Source organism: Furipterus horrens, unplaced genomic scaffold, assembly GCF_987537825.1.
Source record: "Furipterus horrens unplaced genomic scaffold, mFurHor1.1.pri manual_scaffold_5, whole genome shotgun sequence".
NCBI classification, from domain to species: Eukaryota; Metazoa; Chordata; class Mammalia; order Chiroptera; family Furipteridae; genus Furipterus; species Furipterus horrens.
In genome coordinates, this window is record NW_028327175.1 from 164928405 (window position 1) to 164948415 (window position 20011).

At 50.4% G+C, this 20011-nt stretch overlaps 1 protein-coding gene and 1 pseudogene across 3 annotated transcripts in view; one reads left to right on the forward strand and one right to left on the reverse strand.

The window, feature by feature from the left end:
* Nucleotides 1–3326: 3326 nt before the first annotated feature.
* COMTD1 (catechol-O-methyltransferase domain containing 1) lies at nt 3327–5556 on the reverse strand. Of its 2 annotated transcripts, none has more exons than XM_090278256.1 (7): nt 5328–5556; nt 5045–5172; nt 4686–4791; nt 4475–4593; nt 4326–4380; nt 3924–4108; nt 3327–3561 (listed from the first exon to the last, which is right to left on the reverse strand). In XM_090278256.1, exons 1-7 carry the CDS (start codon nt 5419–5421, stop codon nt 3409–3411), a joined length of 840 nt encoding a protein of 279 aa, XP_090134382.1. In that variant the 5' UTR covers nt 5422–5556; the 3' UTR covers nt 3327–3408. The 2 variants fall into 2 exon arrangements, with proteins under 2 accessions (XP_090134382.1, XP_090134383.1); XM_090278257.1 differs by having other exon boundaries at nt 3924–4057; nt 5328–5555.
* Nucleotides 5557–9516: 3960 nt separating this feature from the next.
* LOC150010321 (small ribosomal subunit protein eS10 pseudogene) overlaps nt 9517–20011 on the forward strand; it is a 39809-nt pseudogene continuing 29314 nt past the window's right edge. The window contains exons 1-3 of the transcript XR_016511396.1: nt 9517–10051; nt 10261–10349; nt 10807–10999. The product of XR_016511396.1 is annotated as a small ribosomal subunit protein eS10 pseudogene (transcript). The remainder of the gene's footprint in view (nt 10052–10260; nt 10350–10806; nt 11000–20011) is intronic.

Genomic DNA, 20011 nt, shown 5'->3' on the forward strand with positions numbered 1-20011 from the left:
GGATTTAAGATGAGGATAAAATTTTTTTGTTCAATAGCAGCCATTGGAATCACTTTTGGTATCCTAAAACACAACAAATTATGAATAAAACAAATTACATAATTAACGACTCCAAGTATTTGCAGAACTAAAAAATTGCTAGCTGGGGTCAAATCTCCCTGGATATATAGCTAATAATTAATTTTTTTTCCAGTGAGCGTTTTGCTCTTAACCAAAACCTGTGCCACAAACTCCTCTGTGTTCTTACAGTAACTTCGTGAGCTTCTTAGACTATAGTAAAATAAGAGGATATATGGCTTTACGTCTTCAGCTTGTTAAGTTTGTGCAAAATTAACATAGGATCATTGTTAACCCCAGGAAGGGTTAGAGAGTAAGTGATGGAGGGTGGTGCTGAAAAGTGACGTATACTCACCATACCCCTGCGAGCTATTGCTATGGAAAATGAACTGATTAGGTGGGAGGACAGTAGGTGTAGGGAAGTGAAGTAAGAGTTAGACAGTATCCAGGTCCCGAGGAACTGAGAGGGATGTATTTGGGCCCAGTGAGAGGTCATTACTTATTTTCCTGACTGAAAAACTTGGGCCTGAGCTTGGAACCAGAGGAAATGCCTTCAGTTTATGTAGCCATTGTCCTTCATCTGGACTTTGGCTGATTGCTAGAAATAGGTAATTTTCGTTGGGAGAGTAGGAAACAGCAAGCTTTTTGATGTAAGAATTAGTCTGAAGGATGGGCACAAAGATTAGAGGAGGGGGAGATTTGTTCAACAAATTCATAATACAGACCTGAAGTACAGCTTGAAACTTGATAGAGAACAGATTAACATGTAGTCGTCGGCAGCCGTCCGTCTCGAGAGACGATGGTGTAGCTTCTTAAGAGTCTATCTGCACCGCCGAGAATGGCTGTGCAGTCCGACTCGGGAGTGACATGGTATCTGTCTCCTCCCGTGTTGAATCGACATCTTGCGATGACACTGAAGCTACAGATCCTGGGCAGGGTAATATGGAGGGTCTGCTGTTGCCCATGCAGCAGAACCCCCCTCTTCGCAGCTGAAGGGTCCAAGGGAAAGACGGAGTCAATACAGCTTGGCTTCAGGTGCGCCGCAGGAGTTGCCGGTGTTGACTACAACGTCAAACCGCCTTAGGGACTCCGGCTCCGGATTTTCTGTCGGGGTTTACTCCCTTAGCCTTTCCCCTGAAGAGGTATGCTGCAAGGCAGCGGAGGTTTTTTGGAGTCAGAGTTTTCCTTCTCTGATGTACCCTGACTGGAAGATCGAACCAGCGACACTTAGCTCGCAGGCCGACGCTCAATCCACTGAGCTAAACCAGCCAGGGCTAACATGTAGTACTATGATACCTATTACCCAAAAAGTGGTAACTTGCTGAAAATTTCCTGGCCAAGAGGATGTGATGAGAAATTAGCCTAAAGCTCTCCACACAGATGTCTTGGGGGGGCACGAAGACTCCTCTCGTCTCACTTTTGCCCTAAGAGACTGGCTGGAATGGTCCCAAGTGAATCAGATATGCATGACTTAATGGCAGAAAGTTGGAATTGGAACCAATTTATTTGAGTTAGGACCTATTGCTAGGAAGGAAGAAAAATGGGAAAAGATGTCTGAAAGCTAGGTGTGAAAGCACCTCTTGTGCTTTGGGGATACATAAGAACTATGAAGTAGATGAATTAAGGTCTCAAACTGCTGCTGGTGCTCAGGTGGGGAGGAAACCTGGTTACTGGGCCTCATGACAACTACAGCCTCTGGTGGATCTCCCTCATGCTGTGGCTGCAGTTCATCTGGTCCAGTACTCTGGCTCTACACTGGGGTGTAAGATATGTTGTGAAGTGTGACACAAATGAGTTACCAGTTTTCAAGGATCTACCTAGAGAAAATTGGACCTATCCACCCTTATGTATCCTAATGTGTTTTTATGAGTGTGGGAGAAAAGGGTAGGTTGATAGCTAGGGGCCTGAGTGCTGTCTGAAATAATTGGGTTGGCCAAAAATTTCTTTTTGTAAAATAAGACATTTTTCATTTTTACCAGTAACTTGATTTGGGTATTTTGAGTATGTTGGCTACCTCCCACTATTGGCTTGTAGTGGGTAGAGGCCAGGGATGCTGCTAATCATCTTCCAATGCATAAGACAGCCCCTCAGCAAGGAGTTATTTGGCCCAAATGTCAGTAGTATCAAGAAACTTTGTAAACCACTTATGACATGTTTGGTCAGTCACAGTATCTCCATACACTGCACAATTTTTTTTTTTTTTTGCATTTCAGTTGAATTTTTACCTTTTTTGAAATAAAGGATAATATACCAAAAATGGTGCATATATCCTTCCATCTTCAATATAAAGTGGCTGCACAAAAATTCAATTTTTTTTGAATGCATGCTGATATGACAGCTGTCACGTAGATTCTTAACAAAATTGTTTAGGATGAAGTTAAAGACAACTAAGCACTACTAGAGCCATTGTACAGAAAAAAACTAAACTTTTTGTCCAACCCAATACAAGGTATTTCCAGGAACTGTGGGCTCATGTGGCTCTGCTTCTAGCAGGCCCCGGGTGCACCTCCACTGTCCAGACCTAACCAGTTGGTAGCAAAACCTGATTGTATTCTAGGCTGATGCCGTTTCTGCCAGAGGCGTGACCGTCTTCTTGCAGGATTTGGGGAAGTTTAAAACAAAAGTGAAGTACCTGGCTCCCTCTCCACCTTCACTCATAGATGTTGGTGCTGGAAAGTAACTTCTGGGGCAGTTGTTAAAAATTGCCATACTGATTCCTACTTACAGACCTGCCTGCTTCACACCTCTGGCCAGTGATCCCACCCAGTCCCTCACCTTCATGCGGAGGACAGGATGTATACTTACATAGACCTTGAGGTCCTCGTGTCTTAAGTCAAGTGGCCTGGTTTGCAGAGGTGAGGCTGAGCTGGCAGTTATGAGAAAATATGGTTAAATGGCCACTGAACTGACATAACCTACTCCCCACTAGTTCCAGCTGCACTGGGCCTGAACTACATTCACTTGTCCTTCCTAGGAAGGAGACCAAGGTGGGCTCTACCCAGCACCTGGCCTTCAGAGCCTGTAGAGGCAAACCTGAGGAGCTAGGTCCTCTGTCCAATTCCATGTGACCAGGTCAACTAAAACTATCCTGCCTCCAGTCATCCGGAGGCTCCTATGGTTGGGCCACAGCCCTGGTGCCAGGTGGCCCTAAGGACTGTGCCAGGGAGGGGATGAATGTCTAACCTTAAGGCTGCCTTCTGCTCAAGAAGCTGCCTGTGCTGGGCCTTCCGTCCCTACCCTTCTTCAGTGCTGTATGGAAGCTCAGAAGATTGTGTCCAGGACCCACTTTATTGACATTTAAAACTGGGGTTTCCAGGTCCCATTCATCGAGGCCATCACTAGGGGCCAGTCTTAGATTTTGAAGGCTAAGGTGAGGCCGTCGCCCAGGGGCAGGAGGCTGATGTGGACTCGGGCGTCCCGCAGGATACGCTCGTTCAGGTTTCGCACGCACTGGGTTTCCAGGTCTCTGGGTTTGGGTTCCAACACTTGTCCTCGCCACAGGACCTGTGGAGGGCGGGGCGTTGTGGGGCGGGGCCTCCGAGGGAGGTGCCTGAACAGGAGGCGTGGTGATAACTGGAGATTGAATGAAGGTTTAGGGGCTCGCCTTGAATATCTCGAGGGAGGGGCTTCATGAATACTGGGTGGGGCTTTGGGGGTATGAGGGCGGGGCACGGGGAGGAGCCAAGGGGAAAAAGACTCCCAGCTCCAGAGGATCTTTCTCCCCTTAGCCCAGGGGTCCTGTCTGAAACGGGACCACCAGCGAAGCTCGCCTGAGCTCCGCCTCCAGTTGCCCCACCCTCCCTTCCACAAAAACTGGCCTCTGGTGCCAGAAAGGTTAGGGACCGCTGCCTTCGTCTATCCCTTACACTGAGAACAGCGAGGACGCCTCCCGGCCGCAGCAGCTGCAGGCACCGCTCGTAGTAGGCAGTGCAGTTCTCCTTGTCGGCGTCCACCACGGCCATGTCGAAGGTGCCAGCCTCACCCGCGTCAAGGAGCTCATCTTGCAGGGGAGGGATGGTCAGATGTGGCTGAGTCTGGTGGCCGGAAGCCCCTGCCCAGGCCAGTCCGGGCACCGTGACCACTCAGGGATTAAGGCCTCGAGGACGCCAGCCCTACCACCTTGCATGTGGCTGCATACCCTAAGGCTGGGCAGTGGGGTGCAGGGGGTCGTCATTGTCCCAAGCCCGTCCGGAGGATCTGGTCACTAGCTTGCGCCCGGTGGCCCCATTTAGGAAATAGCGCCAGGGCCCCTTCCACACCGTGCTCACCCAGGGTTTCCAGGGCGGGCTTCAACCGAAGATCGATCTTGTGCTCCTCTTCAGCCTGAGGAAGGAGTAGGGTCAGAGCCAGCATGTCCCTTCTCCCAGAGCTGGTAGTTGGGTGGTTGGGATACGGAGGTCTGACGGGGGACACTCACCTGCCGCCACAAGGGCCGCCCCAGCTCCGGGGGCCCTGGGTTCACCTCGCAAGTCACCACGCGCCCGGCTGGGGGCAGTGCCAGGGCCAATGCTAGGGCTGAGTAACCTGTGAAAGTGCCTGGGGACAAGGACACGGATAGGCTCAGGCCACAGTGGAGAGATAGATGGCTGGTGACTTAGACATCCAGTGATCACGGCCGCGCGACCTACCCAGGTCCAGCGCCTTCTTAGCCTTAATGAGCCGAGCCAGGTTGGCCAGAAGCTGGGCCTGCTCACAGGTCATCATGGAATCCCCCTGCGGCTGCTCCAGAGTCAGCTGTGTGTATGGGAGGGGAGAGGGTCTCTCGAGCTCTGCCAGTCACCTACATCGGCCGGGGTTCAGGACCTCCCCCGACGGCATGGCTGTGGGCACTGCCTAGGGGAACGCCCTTCCCAGGGAACGCCCACCGCGTCCGGGCTGAGGTGCGCGGAAGCAGGGAGTGGGTCCCCGCCCAGTCCAAGGTCATGCAACCACGTGGGGTCCGCAGGACCCAAGGTGGGCACCTGTTCCCGCCCTCGGCCCTGCTGACCAGCCGCAGGCTCCGTAGCGCCGGGTGCTCCCGCAAGGAGCGGCTCAGCAAATACTGCCACAGGGGGCTGTCCTCAGGGGGCAGAAGGCGCTTCTCTCGCCGGGATCGCCATGGAGGGCACCATCTTCCTGCCGGGAGGGGTGCTAGGTCAGGGCCTGGGACTCCAGGGCACCAGGGGTGAGCCTTAGATGCAGTCAGCCTCGGGGATTCACGGGCTGTGTTCCCGCGCCAGCCCTGCCCGCCGGGCCTCTGCGGAGGGAGCTGCAGGCTCGTCCTTACTCACCCAGGAAAAGGCCGGTAACGAAAGCGGCGCCCAGAGCAGCGGATCCCAGGGCCAGTGCGGCGGGCACAGAGAACCGGGGCATGGGCTGGATCATGGCGTGGGCAGGAGGCGGCGGTGGCAAGGTCACTTGCGCTGGTGCTACCGGTACAGCACTCGGACCCTCAGACCTTCCTTATCCCGCCTTGTGCCGGCACTGCCCGCAGGGCTGTGGTCTCGAGCATCATCTGGCGGCCTCATGGCCTTACTGCAAGCCCTGCCCTAGCGAGCTGGGTGCCATCTGGTGGCTGCGCTCGGAACTTCGCCCGGCGGGGACCAAGACCTACGTCTAGGGTCTGGGGACCTGGGTCAGAGAGAAAAATTGATATACTTATTTCTTATCACTACCATTCTGTTGAGATCCTGTGGAGCATATGTGGGAGGGTGAGTGGGCCGTCACTGTAACAGGGTAGTAACGAGCAAGAAGTGACAGGAGTGAAAGTTCTTGAGAGAAACTGAAAGCATCAGAGGAGGCCTTTGGGGGAGGTGACCAAGGGTATCAGGTTGAAGGAGTGGAGAATCCTGTTTGGGGGTACACAGCCGGAGGTCGGCTGGGGAGCTCTGAGGCAGGTCAGGTTGATGGGGCGCTGAGATGTCTTAGTTAAAATCCTGGATGCCAAATAGACATGAGTGTGAGGTCTTGGGCTCATCAGTCTCTCTAACCCTCGGTTTCCTTTGTGAGAACAGGGACCAGTCTTGCTGCAAATGGCACCAGATCCCACAGCTTGACACACAGTAGGTGCTCAACAAATGCTAGCTGCTATTAAAATTATAGGTTGGAGTGAGGATACCTTGGGGAGGAAAAAGATCGGAGAGCAGGTGAGACCACTTGCAGGCTGTTCTGCAGGGACACTGTCTGGTTAGCACTGGTTGAACACCTACTGTGTGCCTCTGGGAGAGGTGGAAGAAACTGTCCCGGCTTGTATTCTTAGTGAAGCTGGGTTTCACAGGACACACAGAACCGCTGAGCAACCCCAGCTTCACAATTCTTCCGTAAAATGGGTTATTAATAGTCCCCACCTCCCAGGGGACGAAATGAGAAAATCCAGGTGAAGCACTTACACAGGGCCCAGCACTTAGTGGGTTACAACTGTTACATTTAAAAGGAGTCGAAGTCGTAAGGGCAGAAGGTCACCTGGCTTCTGTTCTATTGCTGTCCCCTGGGGACAGCCCATTTAGTAACCCAAACGGGCTAGAGCTCCACTGGGGGCTTCCTAAGCGGGGTTCACCGCTAGCAAGGGCCAGAGGCAGGATTCTTGCGGAAAGGAGAGGCGGTAAGTGAGAGAGCGGCTTGGCTGAGGCTGAAGACCAGGTTGAGCTGGAGAGACTTGGACCTCAAGACTGACCCGCACAGCCAGACTCCTGGGCCTTGCAGAGCCCACGCGGTAAGAGCCGCAGTTCCGGGGCAGGGCTCCAGGAGCCGAGGGCACAGCCTCCAATCAGACACAGTGGGGACCAATCAGCGGTGGCCTGGGGGCGGAGCCTGCTGTCCTGCGGCTGGACCTGGGTGCTTACTTACCCTGCGAGTCTGACCTGACTCTGACTACCAGTCTCGTTTCCCCAGGCTAAGGGTTGAGGCTGCTGCTCTTTCCTCACCCAGAGCTCAGCACACAGCAGGCGCTAAATAAATGGGCTCTGAATTGTGTGCTGGCGTTGCCTCGGGGTCCTTGCTGTCTGGACAGCCGGTCTAGACAGTAAAACTGGTAACAGTAGGGGGCCTTTTATTGAGCACCAGGCGTCCCTGTGAGGGTGCGATATTATTCTAATTTTCCAGAGGAGGAAACGGAAGCTCAGAGAGACCCCTTCTCCATGCTTACTCCCCTGCCTCGGCTCCTGTTTTCTTAACCCCCCTGACCCCCTGTCCAGAGCAGGGGCACACCGAAGAGCTGCTCTGACTCAATGGGCCCCAGCTGGAACCATCCGCCGAAGAAGTGCTTTCCTGGCACCACTACTGCGGCCCTGGGCTAGGTTGAGGCTGCAGACCTCATTCTATCCCCCTGTCTATGGGTGCGGGTGTGGGCAGGTCTCCTTCTCACCGCAGAGCCTTCCTCCCCAGCCTGGCTTCAGTCCGAGCCCGCGGAGGAGAGGGGGACGGGCGGGGAGGGGAGGCATGTCACCATATATCCCTGTCAGATTAAAAAACTAATTTGAAAAGATTAATGTATTCCATTCTTGTTACGCTGGCTCTGATACCTCTGGGCCCGCGGCCGCTCTGCCTCCTGATTATTGAATTTTTATGGCCTGGTAATTAATTGCAGATTCCCTGTTTTGTTCTATTTCTTTTTCTCTGACATTTTAATTTCAACAAAAAGCAGTGGTCTCCATGCAGGTTCTCTCTGGAGATCCTAATGGTCTATAAAACAGAATGACTTATAGACGTGGCACCCACTTCAGTTGGCGAGCGATTGTTTGAAACCTTGCTGATCATGCAAAATTTAATTTTTCCACCTCCCTCCCCCATTTACTCCTCATTTCTTGTCTCTTCCACTGCAGTGCCAGCATCTCAGCTCACAATGAAGGCAGCAAATGTTATAGGTTCTTTTACTACAAGGCCAGGGGTCTGAAGAGAAAGTAGGTTTTGCTTCTTTTCCTCAGAGGTGGCCGCCAGAGATGAGGGGAGCTGGACATCCCCGAAGGGCGATGTGGTTATGGGCAGCTGCTCCAGGGGAGGAAGGAGGTCCCTTTCTACCTTTCTCAGTTGTTCTTTTGGCAAAATGCAGCTGCTCTATTAGGCATCAAGGAGCCCTCAGGCTCATGAAGGCAGAGGAAGTGAATGGGTGCTGTACATTCCCTTAAGCTCACACCTGGAACTCAGGAGTATGACCTCTGATCAATTCTTAGCCAAACCAGGTCACTGGGGACAGTTGTCCACAAAAAAATGAATCTGGAAGAGACACCTGAATTTCTGTCCTAATGCCCCCAACTTGTACTTCTCCCAGCCTTGCTAACATCACAGAAGCTAGGCTTCTCCCCCAACGTCTCTCAGGACTGGGTGAGTCAGGGGCAGAAGGGTAAAGTCATAGAGTCAAGTTGGCCTAAGGGATTGAAACTCAGATATCTTCAGGGTCTAGGCAGGTAGGTTAGGGGAGGGCAATAGGGAGCAGCGGGGACTGTGGTGCTCCAAAACTCATGCACTATCAGAAGGCATGGCAGCCACTTGACTCCAGTCCCTGCTGCCATGTGGGAAGATGGGTGCATTGTGGCCAGAATTTATGATTTTTCAGGAGGTTAGAAATCTGGCTTTTAATGAGAAAAAAAATTTTAAAGTACTGTGTCCGTCAAAGTCAATACATCTTTGATCTGGTCAATGGAACACCTGTTTGTTCTTATTTGGAGCATGGATCAGAGAAGTTAGGACATGGAAGGGAAGTCTGTCAGGGCCAGAGGGCCTCAGTGGTCGGCTGATTGCCCCTGCTCACCCCATCTCTGCCCCAGGAATCCCCTTCCTACCTTTGGGTCCTTCAGTTCCCTTCTCACACTCAATGGGCTCTCTTCTAGCAGCTGCGGCTGCCAGAGGCACCTTTGGGTCTCTATCCAGTGTTTGCCTTCTTTAGGCCTCTTCTCTTTACAGAGAAGCTGTAGCCTGGAGTCTGATCATATCTGGGTGAGGTCTGCTGAGCTCCCCAAAGGATGATGTCTTTTCACCCATGAGTTTGGGAGACAATGCCCTGATTCCAGGGCTCTAGGAGGCCATTTTGGATGCAGATAGACCGTGAGTTGGGGGCTTCTGGGATTCCTGAGAGGAGTGCAGGAGGACAGAGGGTCCACAGCCTGCTCCCACCTCTGTGCTGAGAAGCTGCAGAGCTGGTAGGCCATACCCCAGCCTGTTCCCTCATCTGGACAGGCTGAATGGGAAATGACAGCATGGCCTCAGGAGTCACGTGGACATGTGGACTTGGATTCACACCTTGGTCACACCACTCACTTTGTGAGCTCAGAGTTCCTCAACTAGAAAATGGGGATGATACTTCTTTCTGTTAGTGTTCTATTGCTGTGTAATGAACTGCCACACACTTAGTGGCTTAAAGTACCCAAAAGTCTGGCAAGGCACGGCTAGATTCTCTGCTTAGGGTCTCAACAAGATAAAGTCAAGGTGTTGCCTGGGGCTGCAGTTCTGCCCTGGTGCTGTGGGCCTTCTTCCAGGCTCTCTAGCTGTTGGCAGATTCAGCTCCTCAGGAAGCTCCTTCATGTTCAAGGCCAGCAAAGGCACCTTGAATGTTTTTGATGCCTTCCTCTTCTGCCTTTAAGGGCTGGTGTGATTACATTGGGCCCACCCAGATAATCTGGGATAATTTCCCTATTTTAAGGTGAACTGGTTAGTAATCTTAGTTACACCTGTGTAAATCCTTCCTTGGGAGTGACATTGGTGGTGGAGATTATGAGAGGATGGCAAAGTTCTGGCTGCTTACAACTTCCAAGCTTGGAATGGTTGTGTGGATTAAAGTACCCCTGCCTGGTTCTCATCCTCTCTCCCTAAGAATGATGGTGGGGTTAGATATTTAAACACATAGGATTCCCTGCTGCAGCATGAACTGAATGGGAGGTAAAATGTTCCTCACAGCAACCCTCTCTAGTAGCTAGCATTGTCTCTATTTTCCAGATGGGCAAACCAAGGCTCCCAGATGTCAGGTGATACATAAGTGACGGAGCCAGGATGTGAACTTGTCTCTAATTCACCTTCCATACAGGTTTGTCATCTCACCACTGGGCCCAAGTCCAGAGCTCTTAGGTCCTCTGGAAATTCATTTAATTCTTTGGGGAGGCATCCACCACATGCCAACAATTTACCTGTGATTCAATTGAGCTGGCTCAATCCAGGTGTTTCCGAGAGTCCCCAGTGAATAATTTAGGTGTATTTTTCATGGTGTCACCTGTTTCTCTCTTTCTTTCTTGTCAGGGTGGCCAGGAATGCTTCTGCTGGACACCTTGGCTGACCCTCAGAAGCCTTCAAATGGTCAACACTTCCTGGGGCCCTTTTGAGAAATGGTAAAGAAAGACTCCCTGCAGCTTTTATCTTTTCACATTAAGACACTGGCCTACATTGTGAGTCCTTCCTTCCCCCAAAGAAGACAAATGCACATACTTTCCAGAAGGCACGGGACCTAGCTTCCACCCATCAGATGTATGGCACTTGACTCAAAGAATGCAAATGTAGGCAATGTGAGTTAGTGGTTGTGTAAGGAGAAGGGTGCTCAGCAAGTGAGCGTGATGGAGGTGGCGGTACCTGGTTCTGGTGGGGTGGCTGTCCTAAGCTTCTAGCCAGAGGTGGCTGTGTTCTAACTAGAACAGTCCCGTGTTGTGATTGCATGGGGCTTCTAGCTGCGAACCTCCTGCTTGTGGAGCATCCAAACCTAATTCTCTGGTCCTCCCAGGTGCTGCTGTTTGCAACAGAGTGGACCTGTTCTTTGAACAAAGTAAAATCTGCTGCTTCTATGATTTGCAGTTAAGAGTCCTGCCTGGTGCTGCTCCTCTGTGGGACTGAGTTTCCCTCCTCTGGTGGACTCCATTACTCTTGGCCTCTGAAGCATTCCTCCTCCTTCTGCCTTGCCAATAGGAGCCTGAAATGAACAGGAAACGATGTGCCAAACTCTGCGGGATGAACTGGGATCCATCTCAAGCTGTGATGACCATCTCAGGTATATATTTTTAAGGTATCTGCTCTCATCCTCTCTGCAGCTCATTTCTGGCTTCTCAGGACATTTTCCTCCCTGATAGTCAGAAACCCCCCTGTTATTGCTTAGCCTCTTTTTACCTTCTATGGGGTTGTGTAAAGATGAAATGGTTGGAACCATAGCAGCCAACTAACTCGAGGCCATTAGGCAATGAGATTAAGGTTTTAAAAGACCCAGAAAGTGAGGATGGTGAGAGGAAAGATGAATACTGGTGACTGAAGGCTTTATCTAGCCATTGAGCCACGACCAGCAACTGTCTACCTCCAGGCCACTTGTTACATGAGAAAAAGGAGCCTTTTGTGTTTAAGCAATGATTTGCTGCATATTCTTTTACTTGATGCTCAAAGTATTCCCACCTGATGATACAAGCCTCCAAGCAGTATGGCCTGGGCCCATAGGCTTAGAGTTGGTACTGAGATAAAACTGTTTTTTCTTCAGGCTACCACAGATTCCATACTGAACTTGAAATCACGTGCTCCAAAGGTGAGGCTTTAATTTCCTCCAGAGTGAGCTTTCTTTCAGGAGATTCCCCCATCCCAAAGACTCACAGCAGGCCCAGTCCCTCCCCGCTTGCCGAGTCCAAATGTCAGCACTGGGCACCCCCCACCTTTGTGCTGCTGCAGATCCACCCGTGGCCTCTCTCTGAGTCCTCCCAACCCCAGATGAAGTCAGCACGATCACTCTACAGGTGGCTTTCAGACAGAGGAAGTGACTCACCCAAAGTCTCATAGCCATGATGTGGGGATTGGCTCCAATTCTGTGTGACCCAAAACCTGGGGTACCCCCCCCACTCCAGGGGGAATCTCTCTATTTGCCTCAGAGCGAGGAGCACAGAGGCCTCTGGGACAGTGGGTGACCAGATGGGTTGGGAGCTCCTGTGCACCTTGCTGGGGACGGGGTCAGGGAAGCCCACATCCTTCTGGTGTAGTAGTCAGGGTTTGTACTATGGCAATGTTGTGTGTAGCCCCAGGTTTATTGGCTTCTAGAATAATCAACTAACTTTCTTGTTCCTGGTTCAGAGAGACAGCTGGGGTGATTCTGCTTTGGGTGGTGGATTCAGATCTTTCAACCTTGGGACGCTCTTTCCCAGTGGACAGTAGTGGTGCAAGAAGTCCCCACACAAGTGCTTTTAAAGCCTCTGCCTTGGTCAGGTCTGCTGATGTTCCATTGTCCACAGCATTGCCTGGCCAAGCTCCAAGTTCTGAGCAAAGATCTGTGCTCCATGGGGTGGCCCCATGAGGTCACGTGGCCAAGGGAATAACCCTATCACTGGTGGTAGAGTGCAGAATTAGGAGCAGCAGTCCAATCTACACACAGGTCCCAAGGGCCACAGGGTGTCTCCAAAGCTTTGGGTAGAGGGAGCCCATTGGGCATGATCTCAGCAGGGGCATGCAGGCCAGGGTAGCTACAACATGCAGGAGCTGAAGATTTTCCAGTCAATTTAGCCTCAGAGGAAGAACCTGAAGCTCTGGGAGTCGGAATGTTGCCTGAGGTTGCAAGGCAACCCCCTGCCTCTGTCCACTCTCACTGCCATCCTGAAACTGGACAGGAGAAGGAGCTGAGGGGTCAGGCTGACCTTCCCAGTTCCAGCCCAGAGCACCTGCCTCCCAGCAAAGGGAGAAGAAACTCCCAGCCCTTTCTTTCCTCCAAGCCACCCTCAAGCTCAGCATATGTGCCTTTCCCCTCGGAGACACCAGGAATTATAGCCTGGGGCTCAGGATTCAGACTGCATGCACAGGAGACCTCTCAGGGCTTGTTTACAACTGGCAGCCCCCAAACTGGCCTGGGGGCATATTTTGTTTTTCTTGATCAGTGATTTGTTTGTTTGAGTGGAGTCAACGCTAAACAGTTGGAAAATTTCACAGAGTTTAGATTTGATTTTCATTTCTGTTGAAAAAGCAGATTTGACCAAACTGGACCCACTTTGCTGCATGGCAAGTCTGCTAGCACTGCATGTACCTGTCCCCATCTCTACGTGGGTCATGTGCTTTGCCACAGTCCCCACCACTTCCTGCTGCCTCAAACACAACACATTTCACTCATATTCCATATTGGCCTTTGTGCTGCTGGCACATGAGCTGTGACCTCTGATTTAGTCCACTCCCCCGAGGCCCAGTGATACCTGCCTGGGGTACACAGTCAGGCACTTTTATTTCTCTTTCTCTCTTTCTGAGTAAGAATTTCATGGGGAATCCCAGAGGGCAGTTCCCCTTCTGGCCCCAAACCGGGAGCCCAGTCTCTGCTGCCCATTCTCACTGGTTCAGATTGGGGGCCTCCACCATCCACCCCTGAGGCAAAGCTGTTCATGTCATGACTGAAGCTGCCTGGAGAGCACAGCCACCTTGAGGGAAAAACCCAGACTGAGGTGAAGCTTTAGGAGATGTTATGGAGGTCCAGGATACTGAGTCACATTGGGACCTTGCCCCCTACCCCCTGCAATGTGTAAAAATGGTTTACTAACTGCTGATGCTTATATAGAACTTCTTGTAAATTCATAGTAACTCATTTAATTCTCATATTTATCCCCATGTGACAGATGAGGAAGCTGTGAAGCACAGAGAGATTTAGTGACTTGCCTGAAGTGGCACAGCTTATAAAATGGTAGAGTTGGGATTTGAACTCAAACCCTCTGGTTTCAGGGCTTATGGCTCTTAACCACTGAAGTATCCTAGAGGAAATGCCTATTGAGGTGGCTGCTTTTCCTGTGGTGTATCATTTCACCCTCAGTCTTGCCCAACAAAGTAGGTTAGGGTTTGGTTATGACAGAAAAATCCAAAACACAATGACTTAACCAAGAGAGAAGTTAATTTCTATTTTTGTTTTAAAAGATTTTATTTATTATTTTTAGGGAGAGGGGAAGAGAGGGAGAAAGAGAGGGTGAGAAATCTCAAAGTGAGAGGGAAACATTGATTGGTTGGTTGCCTCTCTTATGCACCCCAACCGGTGACTGAACCTGCAACCAAGGTATGTGCCCTGACTGGGAGTCGAACTACGACATTTTGGCTTCTAGGACAACTTTTCAGCTTGTGGAGCAAGGCCCAACCAACTGAAGCATACAGGTCTCAGGGCTTCTATTTTATATAGATGGAATCTGGAGGTGGCAAAGAGGCTCCAGAGTCAACAGAGACTCAGGCTTCTACTCTGTTGTGCTGCCACCGCCATCATGTGGCTTCTCCTCACTGAGCAAGATGACTCCTTGAGCCCCAGCCATCACACCTTTACCCCAGTTTTCAGGAAAAAGGAAAGGAGAAGATAGGACTCACTCACTCCTTTCCTTTAAGGACATGTCTTCAAAGTTTCACAGGATACTTTCGCTTGCATTCTTTTGACTAGCACTTAGCCACACATAGGCACACTTCAACCTAGAAATAGTCTTTATTCCAGAGGATTGTGTACTTAATGAAAAACCAGTTCTATCATTGTACCTCAGAGGGAGAATGGATACTGGGAATATTTAGCATCATTGCTGCATTTTACAGATAAAGACACGGAGGCCCAGAGAGGTGAACGACTTGCTAGAAGCCACACAGCCAGGTAGAGGTAGAGCCTGAATCTTCTGTCCTTAGGTATATTTTTTGGAGCAGGCGGGCCTTCAAAAACACACTCTACCAGTTTCTTGGGAGGTTAGGGGGTCTGTGCATATGTACACAAGCCTTTCCCCAGGTCCCAGGAACATTTGGAGCCCAGGTACTGCCAACTAGACCCCCCCTACCATCCCGCCTTGCCTTGTGCCTTCAAGCTGGGCCTAGATTCGTCATGCCAGCACCAGCCCTGCCCTGGGCCTGACTCCATTCATCCCACTAATGCCAGCATCGACTGTGCTTGGGCGCATTCCTGAGGCAGCTTCAAGAGCACTGAATAATTCAGGCCTGTGTAATGGGATAATGAATTTACTGACAACCCAGTGTGGTCTCAGTACTTACATTTCAAGAAATACTGACTTCCTAGGTCTGCTCAGCGCTCATGAGGCAGGCTGGGGATGGACACAAACCAAGAAACTTGCTTCTGCCCACCTCGTGGTGTTCAGGCCTGTTAAGCAGAGACCCCATTTTGTTCTCGATGGTTCTCCCCCCACCCCCCGAATTTCAAGATTTATCATTTTAATTGAATGTATGGGGATGACATTCGTTAATAAAATTATACAGGTTTCAGGTGTACAATTCTATAATACATCATCTGTGTGTTATATTGTATGTTCACCACCCCAAATCAAGTCTGCCGTTCTCAATGACTGTTCAGCTGCTTGGGTGAGTGGGGAGCCTGTGGACAGGGAGCCTGCCTGGTTGGAACTTTGGGGCGAGGTGGAAGGGGACTCACAGAAGCTTTGAAATGCAGAGCTGGAAGAGAAGAACCCAGCTGTCCCTCGGTCCTGCATGCCAATTTTATGAACAGGGAAACTGAGGTTGCAGAGGGACAGGCCTATGTGCCTAGATACTGTTCTGTGGCTGGAAATGCCAGGTGACAGGCTCCTGGGAAGGAGAGTTGCCTGTTTGCCTTCTAACCTGCTTGCTTCCCATCCCTAGCTGCTGCCAGCGGCTCACTGCTGCCCCTTCCCTGGAGTGGCATCACCAGCCAAACCAGAGCCTCCCCCACCCAGAGGCCTCGCTCCACTTGCACACTTGGGAGACTGGCTGACGACTGACTGATGTGGTGGCACAAAAGGTGACCCCAAGCCTCAAGGAAGGACTAACTCTGTGATGCTCTTTGTGCCCCAGGGCCTCCTGTGGGACCAGGCTGCCGCTGGAACCTAGCGGAGACCACATTCTGATGTAGCTTTTACCTCTTTCCTCTCCTGTGCCCCTCACTTCCTTTCTACTCAGAGCCTCCCTCAATGTATCATCTGGCTAGGAATCCCTGATGCTGGCTCTGCTTCTGGGGAAACCCACCAAAGACACCTGTATTTCCTGGTCCAAGCCCTCCTTTTTGAGGACTTGCCTCAGAACAGTAAGAGTGGCTCAGAGCCAGCTCTGGCTCTGATGTGTGACTGTGAAGAAACCATTTCTCTCCCCCTGGGGCTCAGTTTCCCCGATATGTGGTTGGGCTTGGGGGAGGCTTGCACAGGTCCCTTCCAGCTCCGAAGGCCTGTGATATGTATGACCTGAGGTACCAGGAAGCTTTCTCCTGCCCCTACGTGGCCCCACACATGCATGGAATCCTACCAGGGGAAAGGAGAAAGAGAGGGAGAGAAATATCACTGTGTGGTTGCCTCTCACTTGCACCCCCGACTGGGGACCTGACGTGCAACCTGGTTATGTGCCCTGACTGGGAATCGAACCAGCGACACTTGGCTCGCAGGCCAATGCTCAATCCACTGAGCCAGAGCAGCCGGGCACAATATGTCCCTTCTTATTTTGAATGTGGGATGTGATATCTGGAGTTGCAGCAGCTGTCTCTCAACCATGAGGAAACAGCATGAGATGTAAATAACAAACAGGGTGGTGAAGCAGATATATAGAAAGAAACTGGTTTCAATGGCTTTTTTTGCATATTGGCACAAAACCTGAAAATGCCGACTGCTAGAATCTTAGTGTGTGTAATAATTATCTTTATTGCTCAAGCAAGTCTCGGTCGACTTTTCTGTTATTTGCAGCCCAAAGCATTAGAAACAGATCAACAGTCCTTATCTCATTGAACCATAACAATCTTTTAAAGTAGGGGTTTTTATTGGCTCAGAGAAGTTAAGTGACACAGCTTAAGTCACACAGCTGGCAAGTGGCACAGCACTTTTCGGTCTGGAGCTTTCAGTTTGGGAGGAATTTTGATTACGGGTAAGAATTTAAATCCTGTCTCCTCTGCTACACGTCCTATTTCAGTCTGACCACTGGGAATAATCGCCCTTCTTAGCCATTCTGGTCTTTCGTCATTCTCTCACCCATCCCTCCCACCTTAGATCTTGGCTTAAAGACCTGGGAAAGGTCTCTTGTTGGGGGGTGGGGGTGGAGGGGGAGAAGAAGGCAGCCAGGAGTTACTGTCCATTTCTTCATGGAGTTTCCCTATGAATTTGGCCAGATCCTGGTACTAAAGACTGAGGGGAAGGCCAAACCTCTAAACAGCCCTAGACCCTTGTGTGTGTGTGGGAGTGGGGAGGCGGATGTGACAGCGAAAGAGCTCAGAGGCCCAAACACAGACGGAGGGAGGGAAAGAGAGGGAGGGTGAGGCAGGGAGAGAGTACGAGGAGGGTGAGAGGAGGGGAGAAGATAAGGCTCTCAGGGTTTAGAGAGAAATGTTGAGATGAACTGACACTGAATCTCAGCTCAGACACAAACTAGTACTTCCTGCTCCCCCAGCTTCGGCTTCTTCAGCATGCTGTGGAGTACACTAGAGCACCCCCCTTCAAGGACAGATGGGTCTGTGCTGGACGGCAGTAGGTGCTCAGCCGACAGACACCCCTGTCGGACGGTCTTGGTTTCTGCTCTGAGGGTAGAGGCAGGACTGGAGGAAAGGGTGATGTGACCTTAGGCCCCCCTCTGGAGATCAGAGGCCTCTCAGAGAAAAGGGAGCAGTGAATGTGTGTGTGCACGTCCCACAGTGTCCCTGATTAGGTACTTCCAGGTGATCAGACAACTGACTGTTTCCCGTGACAGAAAAGTGGCCTCCTCAGGCTAACAGCATAACCAGAGATGCATGTCTCCTTATCAACAGAGAGGATGGGGAGGGTTTGAGGGTGGGGAGAAGATTTATTTTTTATTGATTTATTTTTTAATGAAATTTATTGGGGTGACATTGGTTAATAAAATTATATAGGTTTCAGGTGGACAATTCTATAACACACCATCTGTATATTTCATTGTGTGTTCACCACCCCAAGTCAAGTCTCCTTCCGTCACCATTTATCTCCCCATCCTCTCTCTTACCTCCCCCCACCCCTTTCCCTCTGGCAATCACCATACTGTTTTTAAATATTCATCAGAAGGCAGAGAATGAGGCTAGTTGGGGGACAGTAACTGCTCCAGACTCTGGGACTGAGCCCCCAAACCTCAGGGGGTGGTTATTCTATATGTGAGAGCCCTCTCTTAGGGGCCTCTTTTTTGCCCCATATTAGTGGGGAAGGTGGGGACAGAAATGGCCTCAGCCTAAGGGCAGAAATATGGGTCTCTGTCAGGCACACAAAGCACCTGAGCTTCTCTACCCTTTTGAGCAGAGAGGAGCCCCTAGGGATGATCTTTGGCTTGAATGATCTCCAGGGCCTGGCACAGAGTCTCAGCCAAATGAGTGAGCCTAGGGCTCCAGCAGTTCTGGAACTTGTGGTGAGGGGGAAGGGCGTGCATTCCAGCCTCTGCTGGGAGCGGTGGGTGGGGGGCCATGGAGGGGTGTGGCTCCTTTTCCTGCCCCTTGCCCTGTTCACCTGCTAACTTCTGCCTCAGGGTTCAGGCAGGCAGACATTGCTGGCTCTAGGAAGCCTTCCCCCATTCCCCAGGCCAGATGAACCCCCCTGACCGAGTTGGTTGGTGATTTTAAAAGATGTCCATGAATTCTCGGGCGCTCCTCTCATCAGGAGACCGAGCCTACATGTCTCCTCACCTTGAACCTGGGTGGGCTCCAGGTACAGAATGTAGTGAAAGTAATATCCTATGACTTCCAAGGCTGGTTAGAAAGAAAGGCCAAACAGTTTATCCCAGATTCTCTTGGGCCCTTGCTCTGGGAGCTGTCGGCTGCCCTGTAAGAAGTCCATCTCCCCTGAGGCCACCATATGCAGAGACCATGTGAAGGGAGAGAGATGCGCAAAGGGCCCCAACTCCTCCAGCTGCAGCTCTTTGAGTCCTCCCAGCCAGATGTCAGGCAAGTGCATGAGGAGGCCTTTGAGATGAACCCAGCCCCAGCCACCAAATGCCTACAATGCACAACAGACCCAGAGTGAGAACAGTATGGATTCCAGGCAACCTCCAGATTTATGAGCAAAATAAGTGATTGTGTATGAGTTTCCCAGGACCATAAAGGGGGTAAAACAACACATGTATTTTTTCATAGTTCTGGAGGTGTTTGCAGGGTTGGATGGTTGGTTCTGAGTGTCCTGAGAGAGAATCTGTTTGATGCCTTTCTCCTAGATTTTTGTAGCAATGCTTGGTATTCCTTGGCTTGCAAATGCATCAGTCCAATCACTGACTCAATTTTTTAAAAGTATATTTTATTGATTATGTTGTTACAGCTGTCCAAATTTCTTTTCTCTTTGTTTCACTCTGCCCAGCACTCCCCTTCCCTCCAGCAATCCAGCCCCACTTCGTTCATGTCCATGGGTCATGCATATAAGTTCTTTGGCTTCACCCTTTTCTATATTATTCTTAACTACCCCCCTGTCTATTTTGTATCAGCCAATTATGCTTCTTAATTCCTGCACCATTTCCCCATTTCTCCCCCTTCTCCCTCCCTGCTGATAACCCTCCAAATGATCCTCATACCTATGATTCTGTTCCTATTCTGGTTTGCTTAGTTGGATTTTATTTTATTTTTTAGATTCAGTTGTTGATAGTTGTGAGTTTGTTGTCATTTTAATGTTCATAGTTTTGATCTTTTTCTTAAATAAGTCCCTTTAACATTTTATATAATAATGGCTTGGTAATGCTGAACTCCTTTAGCTTAACCTTGACTGGGAAGCACTTCTTCTGCCCTTCCATTCTAAATGATAGTTTTGCTGGATAGAGTAGTCTTGGTTGTAGGTCCTTGTTTTTCATCACATTGAATACATCTTTCCAGTCCCTTCGTGCCTGTGAATATCTTTTGAGAAATCAACTGATAGTCTTATAGGCACCCCTTTGTAGGGAACTCTCTGCTTTTCTCTTGCTGCTTTTAAGATTCTCTCTTTATCTTTCACTTTTGGCATTTTAATTATGATGTGTCTGGGTGTGGTCCTCTTTTGGTCTAGCCTGTTTGGAACTCTCTGTGATTCCTGGACTTGTGTGTCTTATTTCCTTCTCCAAATTTGGGAACTTTTTCTTCATTATTTTTTCATGTAAGCTTTCAATTTCTTGCTCTTCCTTT

Coding starts and splice junctions, on each gene's coding strand:
- COMTD1 (XM_090278256.1), bottom strand. CDS start 5,421: ATGATCCAGCCCATGCCCCGGTTCTCTGTGCCCGCCGCACTGGCCCTG. Junction 5,173..5,327: donor CGTTACCGGCCTTTTCCTGG/GTGAGTAAGGAC, acceptor CCCTCCCGGCAG/GAAGATGGTGCCCTCCATGG. Junction 4,594..4,685: donor TAAGAAGGCGCTGGACCTGG/GTAGGTCGCGCG, acceptor CCTTGTCCCCAG/GCACTTTCACAGGTTACTCA.